This window comes from Cheilinus undulatus, linkage group 17 (genome assembly GCF_018320785.1).
Source record: "Cheilinus undulatus linkage group 17, ASM1832078v1, whole genome shotgun sequence".
Lineage (NCBI taxonomy): Eukaryota > Metazoa > Chordata > Actinopteri > Labriformes > Labridae > Cheilinus > Cheilinus undulatus.
Window position 1 is genome coordinate 34810397 of NC_054881.1, and position 26163 is coordinate 34836559.

Sequence of the window (26163 nt, forward strand, 5' to 3'; positions counted from 1 at the left end):
AGAAGTTCACTGAGCTCCAGAGATCCTGTGGGGAGATGGGACAAAGTTCCAGAAGGACAATCATCACTGTAGCCCTCCAATCTAGGTTTTATGGCAGAGTGGCTAGATGGAAGCCTCTCCTCAGTGTGAAACACACGAAAGCTCACTTGGCTTAGTGAGCCAAAAATGCACCTGAAGGTAACCTTGCAAAGCAGATGGATAAGCCCATTTCTGTGTTTCTCACTGGCAAATCCATCTTGCAAAGCTCCCCTCTGAACCTTTACGGCTGGTTATAAAGTGACAGGACCAATCAGTACTTTTGGGCGCAGCAGAGTCAAGACGTATGCAAGCAGCAACAAGAGGCCGGTGCAATTATGGTGGAAGACATTAGCTCGGATCATGCTAAAGTGTCAGTTTTATAAGAACTTGACGACATTTCTTCGTTAAAGGAAGAACAAAGAACAGTATTGAGTTGTTTTCTTTTCAAACACGACACAAGTCATGTACCGACATGTCTACAGTTGCTATGGTAGGTTCTCTGTGGTGTTTACCCCTCGGTAGCAGTAGTGTTTTGTTGCTCTGATTGGCCCATAAAGATGTGGTAGACAGAACGTTCATCCAATCACCCTCTGAGTTTTCTTTTTTCAAAGGCTCTGCCCTTTACCAAACGCTGTGCACCATCTGGTGTGCCAGGTTAACCTGAAGGACTTTCATCCATCCATTTTCTATACACCCTGGATTGGTCACCAGGCAATCGCAGAGCTGACATATAGAGCCAGACAACCAGGCATGCTCACATTCACGCAGGGAGAACATGCAAACTCTGCACAGAAAGGCCCTGACCAGGAAGTGAACCAGGGACCTTCTTGCTGTGAGGCGACAGCGCTAACCCCTGCCCCACCCTGAAGGACTTTCAGACCATGAGAAACAAGATTCCATGGTCCAATGAAACTGCTTGGCCTTAGTTCTAAACTATATTTCTGGTGGAAACCAGGCAGTACTAACACATGCTGAATACCATCCCAGCAGTGAAGCATGGTGGTGGCAGCATCATGCTGTGGGGGGGGGGGTGTTTTTTAACAGCAGGGTTGAAGGGAGCAAAGTACAGAGAAATCCTCAATGAAAACCTGCTCTGCAGTGCTCAGGACTCACACTGACAATAACCCCAAGCACACAGCCAAAACAACACAGGAATGGCTTAAGATGGGCATAGAATGGGCAATTAGAAGCAGACTCTGTGATGTTGTGGGGGAATGTCATCTCGCCCTGTTGAATTCTGGGTTTTTATGCCTTTAATGAAGATAGAAAAGTGAAAAGAATCAGAAACTGGTGTTAGAGAGAGCGGGGAATGTCTTGTGGGAAAGGAGACACAGGCCAGATTTGAACCCAAGGCCACCTGTGTCGAGGACAATGACATCTGTACATGGTCATGTGGACATAACCGCTAGGCTACCAGCGCACCAAAGTGGTGTTATTCTGCAGGACAACCTCAGTTTAGCTTTGAAATGTCACCATGTAACATCATATTTTCTCCTCATCATTAATGCGAGGATGATGCTTTCAAGCTCGCTGAAAACTGGGTTGAGTGTCAGTGAATATCAACATGATCTCCTTGAGTAAGTGTGTCATCTTTTAGCGGATGCTAATCAGCAGTTTTGACTTTCTTCTGATCTGCTGCACTGCTATCTGAAGCCTCGGTGTGAAAGAATGCAAACACACATGGCAGGCAATTACAGTCTCATTATGGCTTTTGTTTGTTTATGACAGTCATCTGTGGCTGTTGGCCTTCAGGGTGAAGTCATAAGGGCTTATTTATTCTTTGTGGTTCACAGTGTGTCCTTGCTTTTAAATGACAATTAACCACTAGAGGTAATTATTGCAGTTCTCTATCTTACAAAGCAGATTCACAGAACACTGTCTATCAGATAAATTGTGTTCAGCCCCCATTTCTGGACTTCCATGTTTTCCTTTTCACACAGCAAATTAACCCTGCACCCTCGCTGGTCATCTCTGTGATCAAAGCCAGCTACATTCCTCTGTGATGATTCCCCCTTTTGGGTCCAATGTCAAGATCAGAGAGTGGAGCAGGGAGACATCATACTCAGTCAAACAAGCCACATAACATTAATTTGTTATGCCAGATCTATCACAAAGGCACACATGCATCCATGTGCATGCACACAAAGACCGAGACGCGGCACAGCTGTCTGGCCTCGCTGTGTCTAATATGGACGGACAGCGGGTGAAGAAACGATTGGATGCAGTGGGACATCCATTAATCTCGCAGCGGGGCTCAGAATATGAAGAAGATGATGAACTGTTTGTACTGTATCCACAGTACTAGCTTGTGTCTGTGGACAGGAGATATACAGCCTGCTCAGGTCTGAGTAAACTGAAACAGTAGATCCAGAGAAGTTCAAGAACTGAATCTTCAAAGTGCTCCGAAAAGTCTGATTTATGGTTTTAAAGACAGACAGTGGCTGCATGTCCCAGCATACCAGTAAATCAAAACAAATCATGATTTAAGAAACACAAATGAAGTGACATACATGTTATCTTTTTTGTAGGTTCTAGAGGAGATAAGTAACACATTATGGTCTCTGTGCTATATGCCAGGCATTTTAGACTGAGATAATGCATTAGCGCAATATGGAGCTCAAACAATAGGTACATTTATGCACAACTGATAATAACTCTAATCTAATAAACTTCATTTAAAAGCACCTTTAAAAACAAGGGTTTGACACAAAAGTAGAAGCAAAGAAGTATAGAAGAAAGCATCAGAGCCCAAATTTTAAAAAAACCCCACCCAATCCATCAGTTTTCTTCCACTTATCCTGGGACAGGATAGAAGGCTAAGTTAATCCAAACATCCCTTTCCCTAGTGACTCTTCTTTATTGTCAAAGTGAAAACATATTTCTATACATTAATGTCAATTAAAAAAAAAATATGTAAAAAAAAATGTCATGCTTGTATAAAGACATCTGTCACTTGCCAATCAGTGTTCCTTGCTACCATTACACCATGCTGACAAAAGAACACTCCTAGCAACTCAGAGAAAAGGTTATAAAAAGTACAAATCAAGTGATTGATACAAAAAAATTCCAAGGCATTGAACATCCCCCAGAGTTCAGTTAAATCAAACATCAAGACATGGGAGAAATATGGCACATGTGTTGATCTGCTTAGATCAGGCCGTCCTCACAAACTGAGTGACAAGAAGGAGACTAGTGAGAGAGGCCACCAAGACACCTGAAGGAATTACAAGCTTCAGCACCTGAGATGATGCATACAGCTGTTGTCCAGGTTCTTCACCAGTCAAAGCTTTATGGGAGAGTGGCAAAGAGAAAGCCACTGTTGACGAAAACTCACATTAAATCTCAACGAGAGTTCACCAGAAGGCCTGTGAGAGACTCCATGGTCAAGTGGAAGAAAGATCTTTGGTGAAATGATAAATCTTGATTAGAGTTCACACAGACAAGACTGTGTGACAGCACGGTGGTGGCAGCATCATGCCGTGGGGATACTTCTTAGTAAACTTCTTTGAGGAAATCTGTTTTAAATTTGACATGAAAGAGTTGTTTTATTTTTGGGTCAAAAGAGCCAAATTATATTGACTATGATTGATTTATAAAATCAATAAAAGGGTAAAACATCCAAGGGGGTGAATACCCTTAATAGGCACTGTAGTTACTGGGAACCTCGAGTTGCAAAAGTTGCTCTTGCTAGCTTAACAACAATGCTGGTTTGTCCTGACTCCACTGTTTACACAGATTCAGTAAGATCTGCTTAATTTAAAAGACTGTTAAGATAGAGGAAGTCTACTTACACAAACTATACTGGGTGTCCAAGTTTTTGAGGCATTAGTAGGTTTTTGAACACTGGACAGTGCTAAGCTAGCAGTTCCTGCTTTAAGTCTTTATGCTAACATGTAGCCATTGCTTTAGCTAGCCACTGCTGGCTTGGCTGTTATGGTAGTTAAGAAAAATTACAATTTTAGATTGAAGCACTGAGCATTGGACTCACAAAGATCTGCGTTAGCTGAAAAGACAATTTGAAGCTAATGCTATGAAGAGGGAAACATCAGCCATTTTTTACTCTGTAGCATGGAAACATGATTAGCAATCAAACCACTATTCAAGAGACTTTTCCAAATGTCTTCATCTCCTTACTCACACTTGTTTCTATTAATAAGACGTCAAGTGGTTTGAGCGTTTGCCTCAAAAGAAAGACCGCTAAAAAAGTGAACCTCCTTTTTCTTCACTTTTCAGACACCAAAGTTTCACATGTACATTTCACCCTCACACACACACTCAGTGTCATTCCAGACATGTTTACACAGACGAAGTTAGATCTCAAAGTAGAAACCCTGAGGGCTTTGTCTTTGTGAGGGGGTCCCCCCCCCTTACCCCCCGTTTCTATCCCAACATCCCTGGATCCCTTCTTGTCCTCCTGAACCCGGCTGAAGGTTCAATTTTAGGGACTAAAACTCCAGTTTGGCCCCTCAGGACTGTCTGACTCCCTTTGCTATGTTTTGCTTGGTTTAGGCCAATTTAGTGCCTGAAGTTACAGTGTTACCAGTAGACTGTTGAGCCGTGATGAGAATATTCCCACAACACACTTAGAGGGATGGTTTTCATGATCTGCAGCTTATACCTACACTAAAACAACACTGTGGAGGACATTAAGAACGCTGCCAAAAGGCCGTATTGACAAGTGAAGACCATTAGCGTCCTTCTGTTTTTACGTCTGTTTGAAGTGATGCCTCATCGTCAGTCAGTCTTTAAAGCTTTGGATGACTCCCAAACAAATCCCACTCAGAAAAAGCAGCAGTGAGGTCTGGAAACACAGCCGCTACTAGCCCAAAAATCTCTGCCTCCAATCTGTCGGAGCCTGTCAGCGAGACTGAGGGCCGCCCGTCTGTGATTGATGACCGGGTTTTTGCATTTTTTTGAAGCTAACACGTGTTGGCTCTGTTGGCTGGGAGTCTTCTCTGCTTTATTTAGTTTACATTATTCTTATTATTTCTCAGAACTAACCCAGCTGTTCACTGTGTGTCTGTATGTGCACATGTGTGCATGCAGGGAGGGGCTTTTTCCATGCCCTCAGCTGTCCAGGTATGTGTAATGAAATCTGGGGCTCTGTTTTGAAAACCCTTGGAGTTCCAGTCATTTTCACATTTGAGGTTTTTTCTTTCTCAGCTCCCTTCTTTTGCACCTTCCCGCTCTTTTACCCACTCCCATGGAACAGTCCACTTGAGGTTACCTATGGCTTCATTTGCAGCACTTTCAAAAAGTAAAATAAACACAGCTCCGTAAAGGTGGGGAACACCCACCGTCTCTGTGTCCAGAAGCAGAAAACAGTGCGTTATTGTAGAAAAAGTGCATTAATGTTCAAATCAAGCAGGTTTAGCATGAATCAGGAAACCAATGTAAGTACTTGAGACAAAAGTTGCTTATCTTTCACTTTTAAAAACCTGTGCACTCATTCATTTAGCTTATTTTTATGAGAAGTACAATAGAACTACTGTTGTGTTCTTTAAAGCTGATTTATACAGGTGGAGTCAAGGAGGAACAGCTGTTCACCAACAAAAATGTGACCACACCTCATAAAAAGTCAGGGAGTGTGCTCTAAACAAGAGAAGTGCTTTGATAAATGGCTGTTTCTTATTCTAACTGACTGGAGATGCAGACTGGAGCTAGGTCATTTTATTTAACAACAGCACATTTAGTTTTATTTCCCTTAAATTGAAGAAAAAATGAAACTAAAACTGAGTTACAGTGCATTCAGAAAGGATTCAAAACCCTGTACATTTTCAATTTTACTTATGTTGCTGCCTAATCTTACAGTCGAAAAAATGTATTTTTATTCTAATAAATCTACACTCAGTTCCCCATCATGACAAAGTGAAAACAGAATTTAGAAAAATGTCTGCAAATGTATTAAAAATAAAAAAACTGAAATATCACATTGAGATAAGTATTCAGAACCTTTGCAACGCTTCAAGTTTAGTTAAGGTTTAGTTTAGTTTTCCAATTTCTCTCAATCTTTGCTGCGATGTCTCTACACCTTGACTGGAGTCCGACTGTGGTAAATTAACCCTCAGTAACAAAATGTTTCTTTTAAACTGCTAAGCACAGAACTTTCCTCATCCAAAAACAGCCATGAAATTGATATAAATAAAAAAATTTCTACTTTAAAAGACTCAAATCTCTTTATTAGAGTCAGTCCTGTTTAGCAAAAACAATAATTTAATCATTCAAATTAATGTAACCCTTTAAATGTCAGTCTGAAAGCAAAATGCAATTGAATTTAGAAAGCAAAAAAAAAACAAAAATGGCTCAATTTCCACATACTCGATGCTAGATGAATTTTTTTTTAAATTGATGGAAATAGTGTTGGACATGTCATTGATGAACTGCAAAACTGATTTTCCTATTCAACTTATTTTTTACAGTCTCCTTTTAAAAACACACCTTTGGTTTATAAGGCTGTTAACATTAACACGTTAATGCTTTTGATTAATCTTGAAACCTTAACGTGTTGAAAAAATAACGCAATTTAATCATATGACTAAGTTTGACCACAACTTGCTCCCGTAGTCCTCCAGTGCTGATGTCTACGTGCCTGGGATGAGTGAGGAGACAGACCCAGCTCTGCTTAACAGCAATCTTCTTTTTAAAAGCTGGTGAATGTTAGCTTAGCTAAAACCAAAACTGTGGGTACATGCTGCAGTGATGAACTGTCTTTACACAGAAGCACAACGAGTCTTAAGTACACATTTGGGCAAAGCACATCTTTGCTAATGATAACAAAGACACTGATAACAACACGGGATCAAGCCAGGGTCATACCACTCTCTTCAGCTGCTTCGGGACAGTTTTCTTTTTCAGCTGCTCAGATAAATGCTGAAAAGTGCTCCAAAACTTTGAGCAAGTCCTGTTTAACAATATTAATCCAGTATAGAAATCCGGCAAAATTGAAGTTAAATAGCAAACTTTACGAGCTGATGACAGAAAATATGATGTGTTCAGGCAACCTCAGTAAATTAGATGACTGTATTCTATGTCATGATGTGTTCAAATGTCACATAAAAATGGGAAAATTTCGTTTTTGATGTGAAACTGAAAAAAAAACAGTCCTGAATGTGTTTATATTTGAGGAATATACAATAGATGTGACAGACTGAATCATAAGCACTACTCAGCTAAGACCACTTGTAGTTTAAATATTTGCCCTTATTTTGTCTTTCCACCAAACTATAGAGAGTATAGATAGTGGTATCGATAAGGACTCAGATCAGCACTTGAATGAGCTATGCATAGAATTAAAAGAATAAAAATAAAACACTTGATAATCTTTAAAAATCTAAAAACATAAAAATATACTTCACAGCATAGTGATGTGATAAACAGATTTTTTTTAATCGAGTAACAGCACTAATTTTGAACTGTTGTGTTGTCCTTTATACTAATATTAATCAATGTTGTTTGTTTTTTACTTCAAAAGGCTCAGACCTTTTCATTAGCTTCAATCCCGTTGTTTTTAAAAATCATTTAATCAATATTCAAATTGATGTAATCCATTAACTGCCAGTCTGAATGCCAAATGCAAAAGATTTTATATTGTAAAAAACAAAAAAAGAGGGCAATTAACTGATTTAAAAAATACTAGTGCACTCATTCTGGATCGAAGTTAATTGCGATTAATGCAATTCATCTTGACAGCTCTAAAAAAGCACACACTAAAAAAAAAACAAAACAACAAAAAAATTAGTAATGTTTACAACCCTGATGCTACATGAGAAATTTTATTACTGTATGACAGCCTGAGACATGCCATTGATGAACAGCAGAATTGATTTTGATGCATGTTTATTTGAATTTACACAGGAACTGTTTCATTAAAAAAAAACACTTTCTATGTTAAGGGGCAACCAAATCTGCATTAAATAACTCTAAGTGGCTGGAGTGGTTTGGCTCTGCAGGCAGCGCCTGTGACCTCATGGCTTGGTTGTTGCTCTGATATACATTGTCAGCTGTGAGGCCTTATTTATCTATTTCTCCATTCAGACATATCTGAACCATGGTGGTTTGGAACAAATATAAATACTGTTACATCCCTAGAAAACTGTCCTGATTCACTACAGATTATCAGATGAAACAGACTGATTGTAGTTGATTAAAATCAACTAAGCTTACCCCAAACAGATATGTATCAAAAACACCAAAGAAAATAAAGCAGCCAACCACAGGATTCTGTAAAAGCGAGAAGGTATTTCATCCCCTCAGACTATCTCCTGATCCTTAAATCCTAATCTGTATATTCTGGCATGCCAACATGCACTTGTACAAGGTCATTCATGTGTGACTGCACTGCAGCTCCATGTGTGTTGCTGTGTTGTAGTAATTAACAGCTGTGACTGCTCTGGAACACCTGCAATAACAATCCAGGCTGCAGCAGGTTAGCTAGCTGCTAGATATTGTAAACTGATCCGGCCTCCTCCTCCTCTTTATCCTGACGCTCTCAGAGCCACTGAGGAGGGGAGAGAAGAAGCAGAGAGGGTTGTGTCTTCTCTTACTGGACCAGACTGCAACTAAAGATGAAGAGAAATCAGTTATTGGTGTGGATAACTCATTTTCTTCCTTGAAAGTTGAGTTTAAAATGAGGAAAATGCTCCACATGTCTGCATAGGCAACTGCAACATAGAGCTAGAATCTATTGTTTACATTTTTAAAGAATCTAAAGGAAAAGTTGGTGTTTTCCAGATGGAATTTACCAGTTAAGGTGGTAGCTGCTTGTTGGCCAAGTCATATTTCTCAACACTCCTAGATAAGGTGGTTGGAAAACAAATGGATAGAGAGTAAATTAGAGCAACAGCGTAGTCCAGACTTCCTAAAAGTCTCAGTCTTGGTCACTTGAGGCCAGACCTAGCACAACCTTTACTAATTTATTTAAGGAAGTCTGTAACCTAAGCCTTTGTGTAAAGCCTCTGCACAACAAACAAAGCAAATACTAAAAGTAACTTAATCACACTTAAATAACACAGCTACCAAGGTGGGTCACATTAGGCCGAATGCCAGTAACCCTGGCAGTATTTATAGCTATAAAGCAAGGTAAACCATCTGTAGTTTGATATTTTTAAAGTAACAGAAGACACCTATTAGAGCTCCAAAGATGACAAATTATATCTGTCCAAACTGCAGGAGAGCTGGATTAAAACAAATAGTCAAAATGTCACTGGAAAAGTCTAGAAATCATGACGAATCATGCAAAACTGCTCCAACAAAGAACAGCAGCTGTCACAGGCTGAAGCCAGGAACATGACAGACGCACGTATAAACAGCGAATCCAGCGACTGCAAACTGACATGCACCCTGCAGTAACATGACTCACCTTTTGTTTGCAAGAGTAATTCAGTTAATCCTGTGTTAAAGTCCTCTTCATGAAGTGTTGACATGAGTTTGTCACCTGTCACCTGTTTTGGCTGGCTGACTAATCCTGCGACCAATGCCAGAACCTGACAGGGATCGAAATGTGATGCAGCATTGTGTCAGCTAGTGAGTGTGTGTGTATGTGTGTGTGTGTGTGTGTGGGGTGGGGGGGGCTTGTTTCCAGTATGGCCTTAGGAGTCAAACATTACCATGGAAGCTAAGAATACACTCCCATGTACATCTGATGACACAAAAACACAGTTTATACATTATCATGCAGTTTCAACTGTTTCTGGGGTTTTCAGATATTTTCTGTCTTTAGGACAACATATACAGTACGTACAGTACCACCTGTCATATTTGTCTCAGAGACCATCCAGCATCATGAAGTGCTTTAATGCGGACTCATTCATTTTCAGTGAGGTCTCCATGTTTTACCATTTTGAACAGGAATGAGGGATTTCAAACTGAATTCACCCAAATGTGAGCTGGCTCACTGGGCTGCTCTGAGAAGTCAGAAATTAATCAAGCAGAACATTCAACCACTAAAACTATATTTTCTGTTCAGGAATGCAAGTAACTAACTATAAGTTGATATATCAATCAAGAAATAATAATGTGCTTCACTATTTTTCTTTTTTGTAAAGCAGTAAATTTGAAAATTCATGGATAACAATAATAATTATATTTTAGCATTAAAAATGTCATTTCAGTTAAAGAGCTTCTACATATTGGTGTATTAACCATTGCAGAAACATAAAAAATGATTCTGGTAATTATCAATGCTGTTGATTTAGGGCAGCTGTGGCATAAACCTTACTTTGGGTGGTGGTCTAATAAACTTGTTTAGCACTGTATATACTGCTTTGACCATGACTCTAACCTTGTCTGTCTATTTCATGGAGACATGATACCTCCATGGACTAGACAGACTTTGCATCTCCTTTGTTGATATCTCCATAGCACAGCAAATAACAAAGTGTAAATTTGATCAAAACTTGACAACATTTCTCCGTTAAAGGAAAAACAAAGAACAGCATTGAGTTGTTCTCTTTTCAAACATGAAAAAAGTTGTGTACTGACATGTCTGCAGTCGCCATGGTTTGCAATATGCAGTTCTCTATGGAGTTTACTCCTCAGTCGCGGCTACGTCATGTGTTTTGTTGCTCTGATTGGCCCGTAAAGATGTGGCAGACAGAACGTTCATCCAATCACCCTCCGAGTTTGTTTTCAAAGGCTCTGCCCTTTCCCAAACACTGTCTATGAGTGGCTTTCCAGATGGATGTGTGAAACAAATCCATTTTATTCCATTTTAGACATTAATACAACATACATCAAATTGATCATACCAATGTATATCACTGAATAATAACTCTCCCAAAGAATGAATGAGAAGTCAAAATCTCTCTAGTTTTGTTGCTCTCGGCTCTGTGTTCACACTGATGGGACAGTACACAGCTAGTAAAAGTAAGAAATTTAAAGTTTACTTTATGTACTGAGTGTTACTGTGGAGTTGTACAGTGAAATATGCTATTTCCTGATTGGAAAGAACAGCAAGAGAACAGATCTATAATAATATCAAATCAAATCAAATTTCACACTTTTATGTGTCTAAATTGGGCCGACTAAATATAAAACTAAACTATACTTTTTAAAGTGATAAAAATTTTAGAATATGACGGAGCTGCAGTAACTCTTCATACTGATGAGGATTAAGCACTACACGTCCTTTAGGAGCATCTAAACATGTGGAAACTCTAACTCAGTGGATAAATTAGCTCATGGTGCAAAAAAACAACAACAATCCACCAGAATCAAGACCCCAAGCCATACAACACGCAACATCCATGTATTTTCTATACCGCTGATCCCGCTGGGGGTCGCAGGGAAGGCTGGAGCTTATCCCAGCTGTCATTGAGCTGGGTACACCTGGACTGGTCACAAGTCAATCGCAGGGCTGACATATAGAGACGATCAACCAGGCATGCCCGCGTTCACACCTACGGCCAATTCAGAGTCACCAATTAACCTAATGAGCATGTCTCCAGAGTACCCGGAGAGGACTCATGCATGGGGAGAACATGCAAACTCCACACAGAACCTTGTTGTGAGGCAACAGCGCTAACCCCTGCACCGCTGTGCAGCCCCAGGCAACATCCAAGTCATAAAAACACATCAACGCTCTGCCCAAGGACATGATTGGTCATCCTGCCCACACATCCCTCAGATTTGAAATTGCAGTGGGTGGAGCTTAAATTAATTGAGTCTCAACAGAAAGTAGGTCCTTCTAGATCAACTCTTTAAATTCTTGTCTCTTCCTACTAAGCCTGTGCAGTTCTATCTTACATAGTGAAATGGTTTTTGTGAATTTGGCTTTTCTAGAGGTTTACACTCTGCACTGGTTCTGCTTCATCCAGGATGTGAGAGAGTCGATAATAAATGCGTTAGTGCAGCACTGATAAAGATGTCAGTCAAACTTACCTGATAAAATCAATGCAAACTCAGCTTCTTCTGTCTCATCACTGGAGCATCGTCCTCATCTGTCTCTCTACCTCCCGTTTAAAATGCAAACCTCTGATGTCAGCATATTTCCCTGCAGACCATCTCACAGGTAAAGCTCCACATGACCTCTGCCCTCTCTAAAATCTGCAGAGGGGGAAGAAAGAAGAAGGCACACATGAAACCCATTTCACAATCTGTCATCAAAATCACAGGACTGGGCAACAGAGGGGAAAAAAAAGTCCCGAACAAGACAGAAATTGATTTCATCTGTTTCTCCATCTCCTCTCACAGTCTGAGTGGCACTCGCTGTCACTTGCTATTTATCCGACAAGTGTGAGGCTCAATTACAGAATCAGATACGGTGCAGGGAGAGGTCTACGGTAGAGCAGACGTGCAAGATTTCAGAACAAAGCTTCGCAGATTAGTCTGCTGAAAGATTCAACTGTCAGGGGACGTCATGCTGATAGGTTCTGAGGGTGGTGAAACGCAGAACCCCTCCACCGTGCAGTTATAACTACTTTTGAACTTTAAGATCTCAGAAAAGAAAGCAAGCATCGTGGAACGCACTCCAGTAAAGTCTGGATGATTTCAGCCAAATAGCACGCTGAGTCACAGCTGGGTACGATGCTGAACCAACAGGGAAGAAGAGTGCTGGATCTCGGGTTTTTCCTTTCAGCTGGAACAGGTGATGATTCGGGGATTCTGGGTGGTCGTGCTGATCTGTCTTTTCCTAGCAAACCATGAATAATTATGGGCTGACGTCCTGCCTTATAACTGCTTTTAAGAAAATTAATTACTGACCTGCAGATGGCCATAAAAATATTAAAATAATTACTAAATTCTTTTGTTTTCAGTCTCTTTTTTCCACACACAGCTGCGTTTTATCTGCCAGGATCCAGCCACAGATGACGATACAGTGTGAACTTTAACACACAGATTCCTGGCATTCTTTCGAGTTACCCTCGAACCTGGAGTTGTGCTCTGCTTTTGCCTTCTTGCCCTTTTACTACCTGCAGGTCCTTGTCACAAAAAGACTCCATGTGAGCCCTCTCCCACTTAGACTGAGGCTGCTATTGTGCTCTACAGGTAACAGTAACTCTATTCTGTCTCTGTTTCACTGCCCTGCATGTGGCCGGCTCCCGACTGTTCACCCAGCCTCTGTGTTTGAGCTGCATCAGCATATTCTGCTGTTTGTAATTGGTCCTGTAGTAGCAAGTTCATTGCTTAATGTAAAAGGAATGCTTATTAAACAATGCAGCATGCCTGTTGGAATAAAGAGAGGGAAATATATGGTGTATCTTTAAACATATGAGGCCTAAATCATTTTGCATTGCATTGCATATGGCTTGCAGCTCATGAAAATTAAAAATCCACTATCTCAAAATATTAGAACATTAGAAACTATCAGTCCAAAAAAGATTAATTACACAGAAATGTTGGTCATTTGTGCACCAAGTAATTGGTTGCAGCTCCTTTTACTGTATCTATGTGACATGGCACTGAGGCGATCAGCCTGTGGCACTGCTAGTGTGTTATGAAGCCCAGGTTGCTCTTATAGCAGCCTTCAGCTCGCCTGTATTGTTGATTCTGGTGTCTCATCTTCCTCTTGACATTTCCTTGAAGACTCTCTACAGGGTTGAGATCAGACCAGTTGCCTAGCTAATCAAACACAGTAATACTATGGTCAGCAAACCGGTTTCTAGTAGTTTTGGCCTGTGCCAAGTCCTGCTGGAAAAGGAAATCAGTATCTCCAAAAAGGTTCTCGGCAGATGGAAGCATGTAGGTCTCTAAAATTGCCTGGTAGATGCCTGACAGCGTTGATTCTGGACTTAATAAAGTACAGTGGACCAACAGCAGCAGATGACATGGAACCTCAAACCATCACTGACTGTGGAAACTAAAACACTGGACTTTAAGAACCTTGGATTCAGTGCCTCTCTGTTCTTCCTCCAGACTCTGGGACCTTGAGTTCCACTAAAATTCATAATTTACTTTTATGTGAAAACAGGACTTTGGACCACTGAGCAACAGTCCAGTTCTGTTTCTCTTTAGTCCAGGTGAGACGCTTATGACATTTGTAGTTCAGGAGTGGCTCAAAAACACATTTGTAATCCATTTCCTGGACCCATCTGTGTGGTGGCTCTTGATCCACTGACTCCAGCCTCAGTCCACTCCTTGTGAAGCTCCCCTAAGTTCCTGAATCTGCTTTATTTGACAATCCTCTGAAGGCTGAGCTCATCCCTGTGGCTTGTGCACCATTTTTTACTACATGTTTCCCTCCCAGTCAACTTTCCATGAATATGCTTTGATACAGGCTCTGAGAACAGTCTGCCCTTTCAACAGTGGCCTTCTGTGGCTTACCCTACTTGGGAAGGATGCCAATAATTGTCTTCAGGACACCTGTCAAGTCAGCAGTCTTTCCCATGATTGTGGTTGTGTGTACTGAACCAGAGTGAGAGGAATGACTGACAAGAAATTGGACTTTTTCACAAAATTCTAATAATGTGAGATACTGGATTTATTGATTTATTATTTTCGTGAGCCGGAATCATCAAGATTAAAACAAAAAAGGTCATGAAATATTTCCTTTTGTATGAGATTAATCTAGACTATATGGAACTTTCTGAATTAAATGACAGCAAAAAAGTACTTTTACATTATATTCACATTCTTTAGATGCACCTGTATATTCAGGTGCCTAGTTGTTAGGTTTTCACACATAACAGTCTCTAAGGTTTGCAAAGTATGGTCCAAAATAGAGAAAGTATCCAGTAATCAGCCCTTCTCTGGGTCAAAGTATTACTAATTCATCAAGGACTAAGAAAATTAAGTCAAGGGAAAATTTTGCGTGTCTCTTCCAGCTGCTATATTTGCAAGGGATACTGTCTGAGAAAAGAAGCCTGGTGGAAAACTGTTTTATGTCTATTCATCCTTTAACTTATTTATAGTCATTCACTCCCGACTTCTCTTGATCCAATCATCCGGCTGCTGTCACATTATAAAGTCTGTCTCCTCTCCTCCACATTCAGTAGTTTCAGTGTGACCGTTGCAACTCTCCTCCAACCGAGCTACATCCGAGCCATGTTCACTGGTGTCCAGGTCCAGCTCCTCTGTCCTGCATCCCTTAATCGCTCCTTCTATGTCATCTCATCCGGGTCAAGCTCCCCAGAAGTCAATCCTCATCTTATCCTAGTCCTTGCATCACCACCACTAGAGTGTAGACTCTATAGGAGGGTACCCCATCCTGCTGTAGGCCACACTACCCCTTCAAGAACTTACTTCAATCTCATGTCTGTATAAAAAAATTTAAGAACTTGTGATAAGCTTTAAATCAGATATGGTATTCTACTTGACACCACCTTAAAGTATCACTCAGGCATAAATATGTCCAAATATGTACTATGCATCAAAATTCTGATATAATATAAAGTGTCATTAACATGATACAGCCCTACACTGCTGTGGTAAATCTCTCAGGTGAAATTAAAGCTTCTAAAAGTTTCTAAAATTCTCTCCACTCTATCAGATTTGATCTCATTTGTTTCCTGTGATCCAGTCAGTAGAAAGAGTTTCTGTCTGGTCTGATACTCCAGCAGGGAAAACAGGATTCTATTATAGTCACTGTGGGTTATTTTACATAGACATCCATGTGCTCAGCAGAAAGTCAATTAGCTGCCACTTTAGAGGCAAATTGCTGCCTGAGACAGCATTACGATCCCAAACACACAAACCCTGTCAAATAGTATCTCTACTGCAGGAAAATCATCCCTGATCAATACAGCTTTTAGCTTTGGATTTCACTTTATTCAGGATATTATTGATCAGGAACATCAAGTGTAGTGACTTGCTATTTCATGTTTGAGTCTGGAATTATGCATTGACTTTTTTTTCAATAAATGCAAGTTTGATAAGCATTTGTCCCTAAAAAAATGGCAAAATGCAAAGTTAAACAGATCTAAAACACCTGAGAGATGCACTCACCATCTAAACATAGAGCATCAGAAAGCATCCTGTCACTTTACCCAGCCAGACCTCCAGCCCTCGTCTCTCTAGGAGAAAAAAGTAGAGTTATTAAATGGAGCTCAGATGTCCCGCATCTCAAACTGAAAGGTCCGAGACTAAATTTCAAGCTCAGGTCATTTCCCCCACTTTGACTTTCACCCAATCATGCAAAATACTCCTCATCTTCTTCTGTTTTTCGATCTTTAATCATCCCCCACTCATCCTGTACCTCTTTCTTTATGTTTTTTTCTCTCCCTCTCTGATAACAGGATGTCGGCTTTCTCGCTGACCTTCCAGGCAGAGAGCAGAGCTTTAAGTGATTCCTGTTGCCTGAGTTTACATCTCATCATGAGGGACTAAGGATGAAACAGAGAATCCTGTAGCTGTAATAATTGTCAAAGAGGCGATTGGAGTCTGTAGGTAAGAAGATGATTATTTCTAAGTGGAACAAGATTGGCTGAATTATGGTGGTACTTTCTCGCTGATGGGAGCCAGAGGGAGACACAGCAAATTATTCTAAGCCATCAAAATGACAGTTCATACCAATTCTGGAATTCTAGCTTGACCTAGATTCCTATAAGTTGGGGTACCTTCCTTTTTAACATACCAATAACACACCAGCTTGCCCACCAAGTAGCCCACTGTTTGGCTGGCTCCCTTCCTACCTACCAGAACACTCCTTTCAACCTGCCATTATACGCTATGCGGACTAAAGTATTTGGCCGTCTGTAATGACAAATACATGTACTTTAATATGGATTTTTTTAATATGGGAATTTGTGCCCATTCATTCTGTAGAGCATTTATGAGGTCAGGCACTTGTATTGGACAAGAAGGTCTGGCTCGCATTCTTTGTTCCACTTCATCCCAAAGGTGCTCGATGGAGTTGAGGTCAGGACTCTGCAGGCCAGTCAAGTTCTTCCACACCAAACCCATCAAACCATGTCTTTATAGTCCTTGCTTTGTGCACTAAGGCACTGTCATGATGGAATAAAAAAGGGCCTTCCCCAAACTATTGCTGCAAACTTAGAAGCGTTGCATTGTCCAAAAAGTCTTGGTATGCTGAAGCATTAAGACTGTCCTTCACTGGAGATATGGGGCCAAAACACTGAAAAACAGCACTATACCATCATCCCTCCTCCACCAAACTTCACTGTTGGCACAGTGCAGTCAAGCCGGTAACAATCTCCTGGCAACTGCCAAACCCAGACTCACCCATCTGACTGCCAAACAGAGGATTGTTATTCTTCACTCTACAGAACACATTTCCACTGCTCCACAGTCCCGTGTAACCCATTCCATGAAACTCTGTACCACACTTTAAGTCCCTGAGCTCAGCTGGGCCATATTGTTCTTCCGATCATATCAGATCAAACTTGGAGATAACCTTGCAAAGCAGATAGATATGCCCATTTCCTTATTTTTCACTGGCAAAATCCATCTTGCAAAGCTCCCGTCTGAACCGTTTGGGCCCGGTTAGAAAGTGACAGGACCAATCAGCGACGAGGGGCAGTACTCTCAGGCGCCAGGGAGTCGTGACGTGTGCAAGCAGCAACAAGAGGCCGGCGCAATTATGGCGGCCTAGCGTGGATGCTGCTAAAGCACCAGTTTTATCAGAACTTGATGACATTTCTTTGTTAAAAGAAGAACAAAGAACAGCAGTGAGTTGTTTTCTTTTTTAATATAAACCATACATCAATCCTAAAAAGTAGGGTTGTTTCGATTCCAATACCAGTATTAGAAATACGTCCCATACTGCTTCAAATGCAGTATTGGTATTGGCGAGTATACGAGTTTATGCAATTCCGATACGGTTTGGTTTAGCATTATATTTTGCTTCTTTTAGCCCTGCTAAATTTTAGTGCTTTAAACCAGAAATCAATTCTTTGCTGCCGAGAAGCCTTCCAGACCCATGCTGTCATACATGACAACAAGTGACACAGTTTATCAAAAGATAAATAACTTTTGAACCATAAATCGTTGCCTCTTACATGTTTTTCCTCTAAAAGCTAGCCGTTATGCCTCCCCACTGATGCTATTGATGCCTTTGAATCCCTTGTAGCCGCATTTTCAGCAAGCCTGGAACTCGTGTGACTTTTGGAGACTTTAATGATTAAATCCACACCAGAAAACGCGATACTGAACATCTTTTTATACATTTTAATTGAATTGCGATCATTTATTACCGCTAGCTCGAATGGTAACGCGAATGCCAGCCACCATATTGTTTACCCTTCGTAAGGGTCTGTCAGCCAATGGCATGCTGTTCAATAATCAGCAGAAAAACAACTTTAGGGTCACAGGAAAGCTGTGTATTATGATTTTACTTGTTTAGCCACAGGCTGCACAGTCTGTCCAGAAAGTTTATGCTGATATCGGATCAGTACTCGTATCGGCTGATACCCAACACCCTGGTATCGGAATCGGATCGGGAAGGAAAAAATTGTTTCAGCACATCCCTTCTGAAAAGCCACTGGTACCGCTGCTGTTTTATCATACATGAACCAAACATTGGTCACACATCCGACGTAACTTTTGAGTTGAAAGGCAAAAAGCAGAACACAAGATTTTGCAGAGATTTTGCTTGAATTTCTTGAATGACCCTCATACGGGATTTAAGAATGACTACCTCTCCTATGTATGATTTCAAAAATGATGAGATTAAAACTTGTGTATGTTTCAACACTAAGCTTGATCATATTGAGGCAGTCTCGCCCTTAGAATAAACTAAGGGAAACGTGCAGTAAAAGTGTAGCTGAGAGGCAGAAGAGAAACTAACAGCAAAAATCTGTAAATAACAGAATGATGGAAAGCCATACCTGTGGGAAGCCTTGATATGATAGAAATGTTTTATGTGAGTGAAAAGATATCATGAACAAATCTAATAACCTGGCAGCTGGAAAAGACATCGAATAAAGTCTGAGGCTGAATCAGTGACAGTTTTTCTCTTTACACCTGTTATTCCTTCATCCATCTTGACTATCTGACAGTCACTGTGCTCACGTTACCTGACTGCCGACTACATCACCTCACACTGACTGGAGTGTGAGTCAAAACTTGAGTGATACTTCTTTTTGCTTTCAAACTGAAATCTCCTGCAGCCCCCACCTCCCAAATACTTGGTCATTACCTGTCCGGTCCTCAAATACTGCTCCTATTCAGCTTGTTGATATGCACCGAGTATCTCTGCTCTGATTGGCCGGGCTCATTTCCTGCAATTATAAGGGAGGAAACTGGGGTGAGGGGTCACAGCTCACTAAGTTTAGCCCTGTGGATAAACCCAGACTCGGGCCAGGGTCTACACAGATCTTGAGTAGCTGCTTGTGAGTTAATGTGCATAAGTAAAAGGAATGACTGTTTGTGTAGGTTTTTAAATGCTTTAAAAGGGCAACAACCACTTAGAGGTGTATCCTTTTGCAAATTATGTCCTAATTTTAACAACATGCGAGTTTGCAGGCAACAGTTTTGTCTGTTATGCAGGGAGAGTTTTAAGGTTTTTCTGCTGCTGTTCATGTTTTTATGAGCAATGGCTCATCATCTTTAACTTATCCATTAGTGGTGTTGTCAATCAACCACAAACAGTCCATTAACTAGTCCAAAAGTGCACATACAAATCATCTTTCGAATGCAGATACTTTAAGTGTTCAGATTAGACACCGCACTGCAGCGCAGGCTGAGTTCTGTGAGGACTCCATCATCTCACTGGTATTTATAGCAAACAGATCTGCTTTTACGCAGCCCCACAACTGGGCCTAAGTAGATGAATGTTGGGACGTTTCCCTCAGAGTCTTTGTGTCGGCTGTCAGTGCCAGAGAGTCCAACAAGGAGGAAAAAATTTGAATCCTTAGAAGAAGTGCTGCCTTGACATGCTGAGCCATCTTCATCATGTAAGCCTAATGATGGGCATAGGCGGCACAGCCAGGGCAAAGCCTGGGTGGTGGGTGCAACTTAGATCACTCAATGTTGTTGAATATTGCCTAAAACAGTCACTCATCTCTGCTTCAATGAGCTGCTCTGTCCTGTAAAGAGCTGAGAGGTTGGTAGTGCATTAAAGCCCACAGCCTCACAGGATAAGGTGCAGCCTACTGTGACACTCCAGCCTCTGAGATGCTGATGTAAACATCAGGAGCTAAGCGATGTCGCACACTTCAGCTCTGGATCACGTCGCTCAGTGATCAGCTGCAGGGCACAGAGAGGTTTTGTGTGAGGCATTCAAATATTGCCATTGACCCTTTGCTACTTAAACCCACTGGTGATGGAGTCTTTAGCTCATTGGCAGAGATTGACCCACGCAGGGGTGTAAAAATGGTAACTGACAATAATGCCCTTTATCCCTGGTGCATGTTTTACTGGTACAAGAATAATGCTATGATAATAAATACTAAGATTAAAAGCCCAATCTTAAATATTTCAGACAAAAGAAAACAGGTGAATTTGGGGGCTTTCTATAACATCACCACCAAACAAGATTTATTTGATGTAAACTTTGCATAATTGACAATACCTTTTCCATCTCTAATTTTGTTGGATAAAATACATTTTTTTAGATTTACAAAAAAAGGGCAATTTCTGATGCTAAATCGCGATCAATCATTTCATTTGAAACCTTCATGGCAGCAATTTCCCCCATTAAAATAAACCTTTTAAAAATACCAATTCTCCATGCTGACAGTCTTATTTGCTGTTGTAATTCAATAATAGACATCAATATTCATTTTATTCTGTATCAGTAAAAAAAACTCCTAACAGGAGCTTTAAATTGAAAGGACTAGGGCCAGTTACTTAAATTGTTGAGAACAAAAGAAAAACGTTCAGATATATATAACATCATGGAATTTTAAATCCAGTACCTATAGAATGTATTCAACAATTGGATTTTTCACCCTTTCATTAAATTTATATATCAGTCAATATACATTAGCTTTTCTTACAAAATAAATAAATAAATAAATAAAGTATAAAGACACCTGTGTCTAGAAGGTTCAACAACTGGTTAATCGGTATTCCTTGCTACCATTACAACTTGAAGACAAAAGAACACTCCAAGCAACTCAGAGAAAAGGTGAATAAAAAGTAAGTTATAAGTCAGGGGATAGATACAAAAAACATCCAGGGCACTTAAAACCATAGATGTCAGTAAAATCCACCATCAAAAAAATGGAAGGAATACGGCACATGTGTGAATCTGCCTACATCAGGCAGATTTAAATGGAGTGAATGTGAGAGAGACTCTCCAGACGTTGCCCATTCACCAGCACCAGTGGTGGCAGCATCATGCTGTGGGGATGATTCTCAGCAGCCTGCCCTGGAAGGCTTGTAAAGGTAGGGGGTAAAATAAATGCAGCAAAATATATGAAAATCTTGGAGGACAATCTTCAGTCTGCAAGAGAACTATGGCTTGAGGAGATTTTAAGCTGCTTGAGCTGCAAAGTAATGGTTTAAAGCCCAGACCTCAATCAAATTGAGAATTTGAAGCTGGACTTGAAAAGAGCTGCTCACGTCTGATCCATGTGAAACCTGACAAGAGGTCAAACGAGGAAGAATGGAGTAAAATTGCAGTGTCCAGATGTGCAAGCCTGATTGAGAGCTATCCACACAGACAGTGCTGTGATTGAAGTCAAAGATGCATCTAATACTGACATGATGGGGTGAATATTTACGCAGCCACGTATATAACCTTACATATCTTTATTAACCTTACATTAATTTGAAGAAATCTCTTTAAACTTTGATATTTAGGAGGTTTGTGTTTATTTTTTATCTGAAAGAGTAAAACATCAAAGGGTGTGAATACTCTTTATAAGGGCTGTATTTAAAAGTTGAATGACATGGTAGCATATGGTTAAGATCCTAACAACCCATCTAATGGCAATCGCCTTAACATATTTTATCAACAACGTCACATTTATAGTCCAAACAAGGCAGGGAGTGCGCACGAGTCCAAATTTTCAAACAGTCCCTGAAATAAACGTCATTTCACGGGACGTGTCTATATTTTATCAGATAATAAAATACACTAAACGGAGATTATAGCATAAATCACCTATTCGCATCATCTTCATCACTCTCACCATCACACTCCGCTCATACAACCTCTGTCAGGGCTCCACCGCTGCTGTCAGAATCAAACTGGACTCAGTCGGAAAATAAAGCACATAAATCAGCTGTATGTGAACGGCGGCACGTTAAACAAACTACGGAAGCCGCTGGTTTTAGTGAGGAAAGCGTCACAGTCATAACAAAACGATATTAATGCAGCCTTTCAAACGGCGCACCCGCTCACACTTTACGACACTTATAAAGAAAAAAGTATCCTTACCGTGAGCACGGTTCAAGTAGTAGCTCCACGAGACTTTATTAGAGTTGGTTTTAACTCTTCTGTTGTGACTCAAAGTCGGCTATGCTCCTCTTTCTTGTGAATACTTTCCCAAGTGTCCCATGCGTTTATTTTGACGCTTGTTAAATGGGAAATCTGCGCACAGCGCCCCCTAATGACGTCTTTGATAAGTGCACGCGACCGCTCATTACAAACTCTTGTTATACTTTTCAACAACCGCATAAAGAAACGATAAATATCGACCTAATGCTAACCTTAGATATATGAGGAATTATTTTAAGTATCATAGAAGATATAATGCACCACTAAACGGTGATCCTGGTGGGTGTTGTCTCCTCCTGTCCATGTAGAGATGGGTACTTTTCCTTCTTATGGCAGGTAAAGTGTGAGGCAGCTCATGCTGGTGCCTGCCTGCCTGCCTGCTGAATAATTACTGTCAAAAATAGAGATTTATAACACACTTTACACGCATCAGTTCTTGGCTGAAATGCTCACTATGTATTGACAAACACATAAAATGTACATTTGCAAAACACAAACAGGGTATTAAAAAGTGAAGGGGTGCTTTTTAAAGTTGTAGCTGCTAACAATAGGCCAGGATAGTGTTGAAAAGCAAAAGAACACACTCAAGAGCCTGAGTCAATACTGAACCTTTTAATTGAAATAAGAGTAAGGAGATTGGCGCTTTTTTATGAAGAGTTTCCAAGAGGAAAGTACAATGCACAAGTACAACATATGCTATTTATTTTTCATTATTTAAAGCTCCTGTGAGATGTTTTAGCTGGTTATGAAACAATTTGAAAGTAATACTGATGCAGCTACAATATATGACCTAAAAAGCAGTTGAGACCATCAGGAGAAAGGTTAGTCTTTTACACCTGAAAATATTGCTGGAGGGTAGGTGTCAGGTAAAGTGATAAAAGCACACTACTAAATCAGCCTTTATTTACATTTTTAACAGCCAAGATTCATAATAAATGATACATTTGACTGCCAAAGGACAGTATGGAATTTGGTCATAAAATGTATACATTTACTGTACAAAATTAGCAGACTGTTCTCACCACAGGGGGCGCCATAATCAACATAAACAGAGGGATTCTCACAGGAGCTTTAAAGACATTGTGCAAGGCAAGGGAAAATTAAAATATATTAATATTTACTTTTGTTAATCCAACATATTTCATTAATTACATAAAAAAAAACATTAAAGGTGACATTTCATACCGCTTCTCTGATTTTGAACACTTGTGCTGTGCTTTGGTCAAAATATAAAGTGGGTCAAGCACCAGACGTGGTTTTTGACCTTGTTTAAACCAGCTCTAAAGAAGACAGTTTGGCTGAAGACTGTTCATTTCTGTCTGCCACTCTTGCAGACTGTTCATCTGAGACGCTGTATACATCAGAATGGAAAACATGCTGAGACTTTCAAAATAAAACAGGATTTAACTTCCTTTTAGTTAGGGTTAGGGTAAGGGTAAAGGTAGGGGTTAGAATACCAGAAGTTAAAAGTAAAAAAATTCTCCTAAAAAACTTGATTACAAAACGTTTAATAAAGCTGAGTAAACAGTCTGATTACAAGAAAAAAAGCTTAACCTCTTACGTTGCCTCACATAAGGTTAGCTGCATAAGCTACGTAGCTGACAAAAGTAATGAAAAACTCACAAAGCTACATAAGTTACACATCTATGTTATTGGCGTAACTAAGGTAGCTTTAGTTATATCTGTTAAAGCTTTCATTGCTTAAGCTAACTCAGCTATATATATATATATATATATATATATATATATATATATATATATAAAACACAGAGCTATGTAGCTAACGTAGCTAAAGCTAAGCTCACAAAGCAGCTATGTAGGCTACGTAGGTATGTTATCTACATAGCCATGTTAGCTTTAGCTATGTTTCATAAAGCTCACATTGCTAAGGCTAACTTATCTATATAAAACAGAGCTACATAGCTAAGGTAGCTAAAGCTAAGCTCACAAAGCAGCTATGTAGGCTACATAGGTATGTTATCTACATAGCCATGTTAGCTTTGGCTACATTTCATAAAGCTCACATTGCTAAAGCTAACTTAACTACATTGGCTTATATTGTAATATTAAGTATGACGCTAGTATAGCTTTGATAGCTTTAGCTAAAGCTAACAAAGCTAAAGGGAGCCACCATTTATGTAACTTAACTAAACATTATTTAAAGTGATGATCTTTTGCAGTTTTATTCATGAAATGTTGCTTTGTCTGTGATGTTTGCAGTGTTGTTATTTCATTAATGTAACTGCCAGACTTTGTTTATGAATAAAATTGAAGTTTAAAAAATATCTAAAACTAGACATACATTAAACAGGCAAATTGCAGCACTTTTCTGATATATAAAACATCTTAGATGAGCAGTCTATGAGAGTGACTGTCAGAAATGTCACCTAGCCCCTCTCTTCCATGGGGTGTGCTGACACAAGTACAGCTGTGTGCTTCCATAGCAGTGGATGGAGATACCAGGTGAGGGACATATATTATTAAAATGACTCCTACTGTGATGTCTGTATGATTTTGTGTTTTCAGACATGAACAAAAGACTGGGTTAATTTATTTTACATTCTGTGGGTCTGGTGGATAACCAAGATGCCCAAATATACTGTGCAAACATACTATAAAGTGGGTTTTTCATGGTATGTCCTCTTTGTGAGAACACACACTGAATGATGAATATGATGGAGATAAAATAAAGTTGGCAAAATGAAGGTCTTTCTTCAATCAGGGTTTTAGAAGACAATAAAACAAATAAACAAAGACATAAACAAGACTGAATTTAAAATATATCTATTCTAAGGTCTGGAAAAAGTTGAATGATGTTGATTCATGTCTACATGAACCATTTGGCTAAAGTTATAACAAAATGTACACATAAAAAGAAAGAAAATGATCTATTATGCAACCACTTTGCATAGAATTGTTTTACTGTACACATGTTTGTGCTTATATTTACTAGTAGGAATAGAAAACCACATTACGTCTCAACAAAACAATAAAAAAATAATAGTATTAAAATTTTTCCATTTCATACTTTAGTCCAGAGAGCCATATAATAACTTCTGCTGTCAAATAAATATGTTTCCCCCTAATGTTAAATAATCTTCTTTTTAACCTTTCACTTGTTAATATTTGAATCCTAATACTGTTGGTGACCTCTGAGGGTCAACCTCATTCTTTGTGGTATAAAAATGTCCCATTGGGAGCTAAACTTACCTTAAGCCTTATAAAAGATCGGTTCAAAATGTTGATTTGAAATCCTACTGTAGAGATTTTTGACTTGCAGTGTACTCTTGCAGACTATGCCAACAACATTAAGCAAAGATAGAGCAAACAGTGGAACCTCTGACCCCATGTTAATTTACCAGAATACACTATTTTAATTTAGAAAGCGTCTTACTGAAGTAAAAATTGCTGTAAACCCTTTCCCATTCACATTCACAGCAGCAGCTCAGATGTTGACAGTGTGAGCGTGTTTCTTGCACAAAGCTTTGTCTTTTTTGGAGAAGAACGGCTGACCTTCCAGGTTAGTGGAGCAGACCTATGAGGACAGACAAACACATTTAAAGCATTAATGTTGTAAACACTTCATTCAGTTGTTTAAATATTATTGCAGTATGCGTCTCCTAGACCTACCGCGCACACAAAGCAGGTGTCATGCCAGGTAAATCCCAGAGCCTCCAGGAATCTATCCCCCGCCTCGATGGGGAAGTCACAGCCATGGCAGTTTGTACCAAACAGCTTGTAGTAGTCTAAGTAAATAAAAGTTAACATGTTACTCAATTTGCCTATCTTTCATTATGTAATGCACACCTGTGGCCTTTTACCTCCTGCTGCATCACATCAGTGCTGGTATTCAGTATAACATCACG

The 26163-nt window shown here is 39.8% G+C and overlaps 2 protein-coding genes across 6 annotated transcripts in view; both read right to left on the bottom strand.

The window, feature by feature from the left end:
• bmpr1bb (bone morphogenetic protein receptor, type IBb) overlaps positions 1-22341 on the bottom strand; it is an 89262-nt gene extending 66921 nt beyond the window's left edge. Inside the window, exons 1-4 of one of the 4 annotated variants that reach the window (XM_041811675.1) lie at positions 22238-22324; positions 19049-19130; positions 15898-15965; positions 11896-12060 (exon numbers count right to left, since the gene is read on the bottom strand). The gene's annotated coding sequence lies outside the window, so the exon portion shown is untranslated. Of the gene's footprint in view, positions 1-11895; positions 12061-15897; positions 15966-19048; positions 19131-21989; positions 22049-22237 lie in introns of those variants that run through there. The other 3 variants (XM_041811678.1, XM_041811677.1, XM_041811679.1) reach the window with 3 other exon arrangements.
• Positions 22342-24242: 1901 nt separating this feature from the next.
• pdlim5b (PDZ and LIM domain 5b) overlaps positions 24243-26163 on the bottom strand; it is a 61387-nt gene continuing 59466 nt past the window's right edge. The window contains exons 12-13 of one of the 2 annotated variants that reach the window (XM_041810624.1): positions 25928-26043; positions 24243-25832 (exon numbers count right to left, since the gene is read on the bottom strand). In XM_041810624.1, the coding sequence (XP_041666558.1) occupies positions 25743-25832; positions 25928-26043 (206 nt within the window). In that variant the 3' untranslated portion in view covers positions 24243-25742. The remainder of the gene's footprint in view (positions 25833-25927; positions 26044-26163) is intronic. The other variant, XM_041810625.1, reaches the window with a different exon arrangement.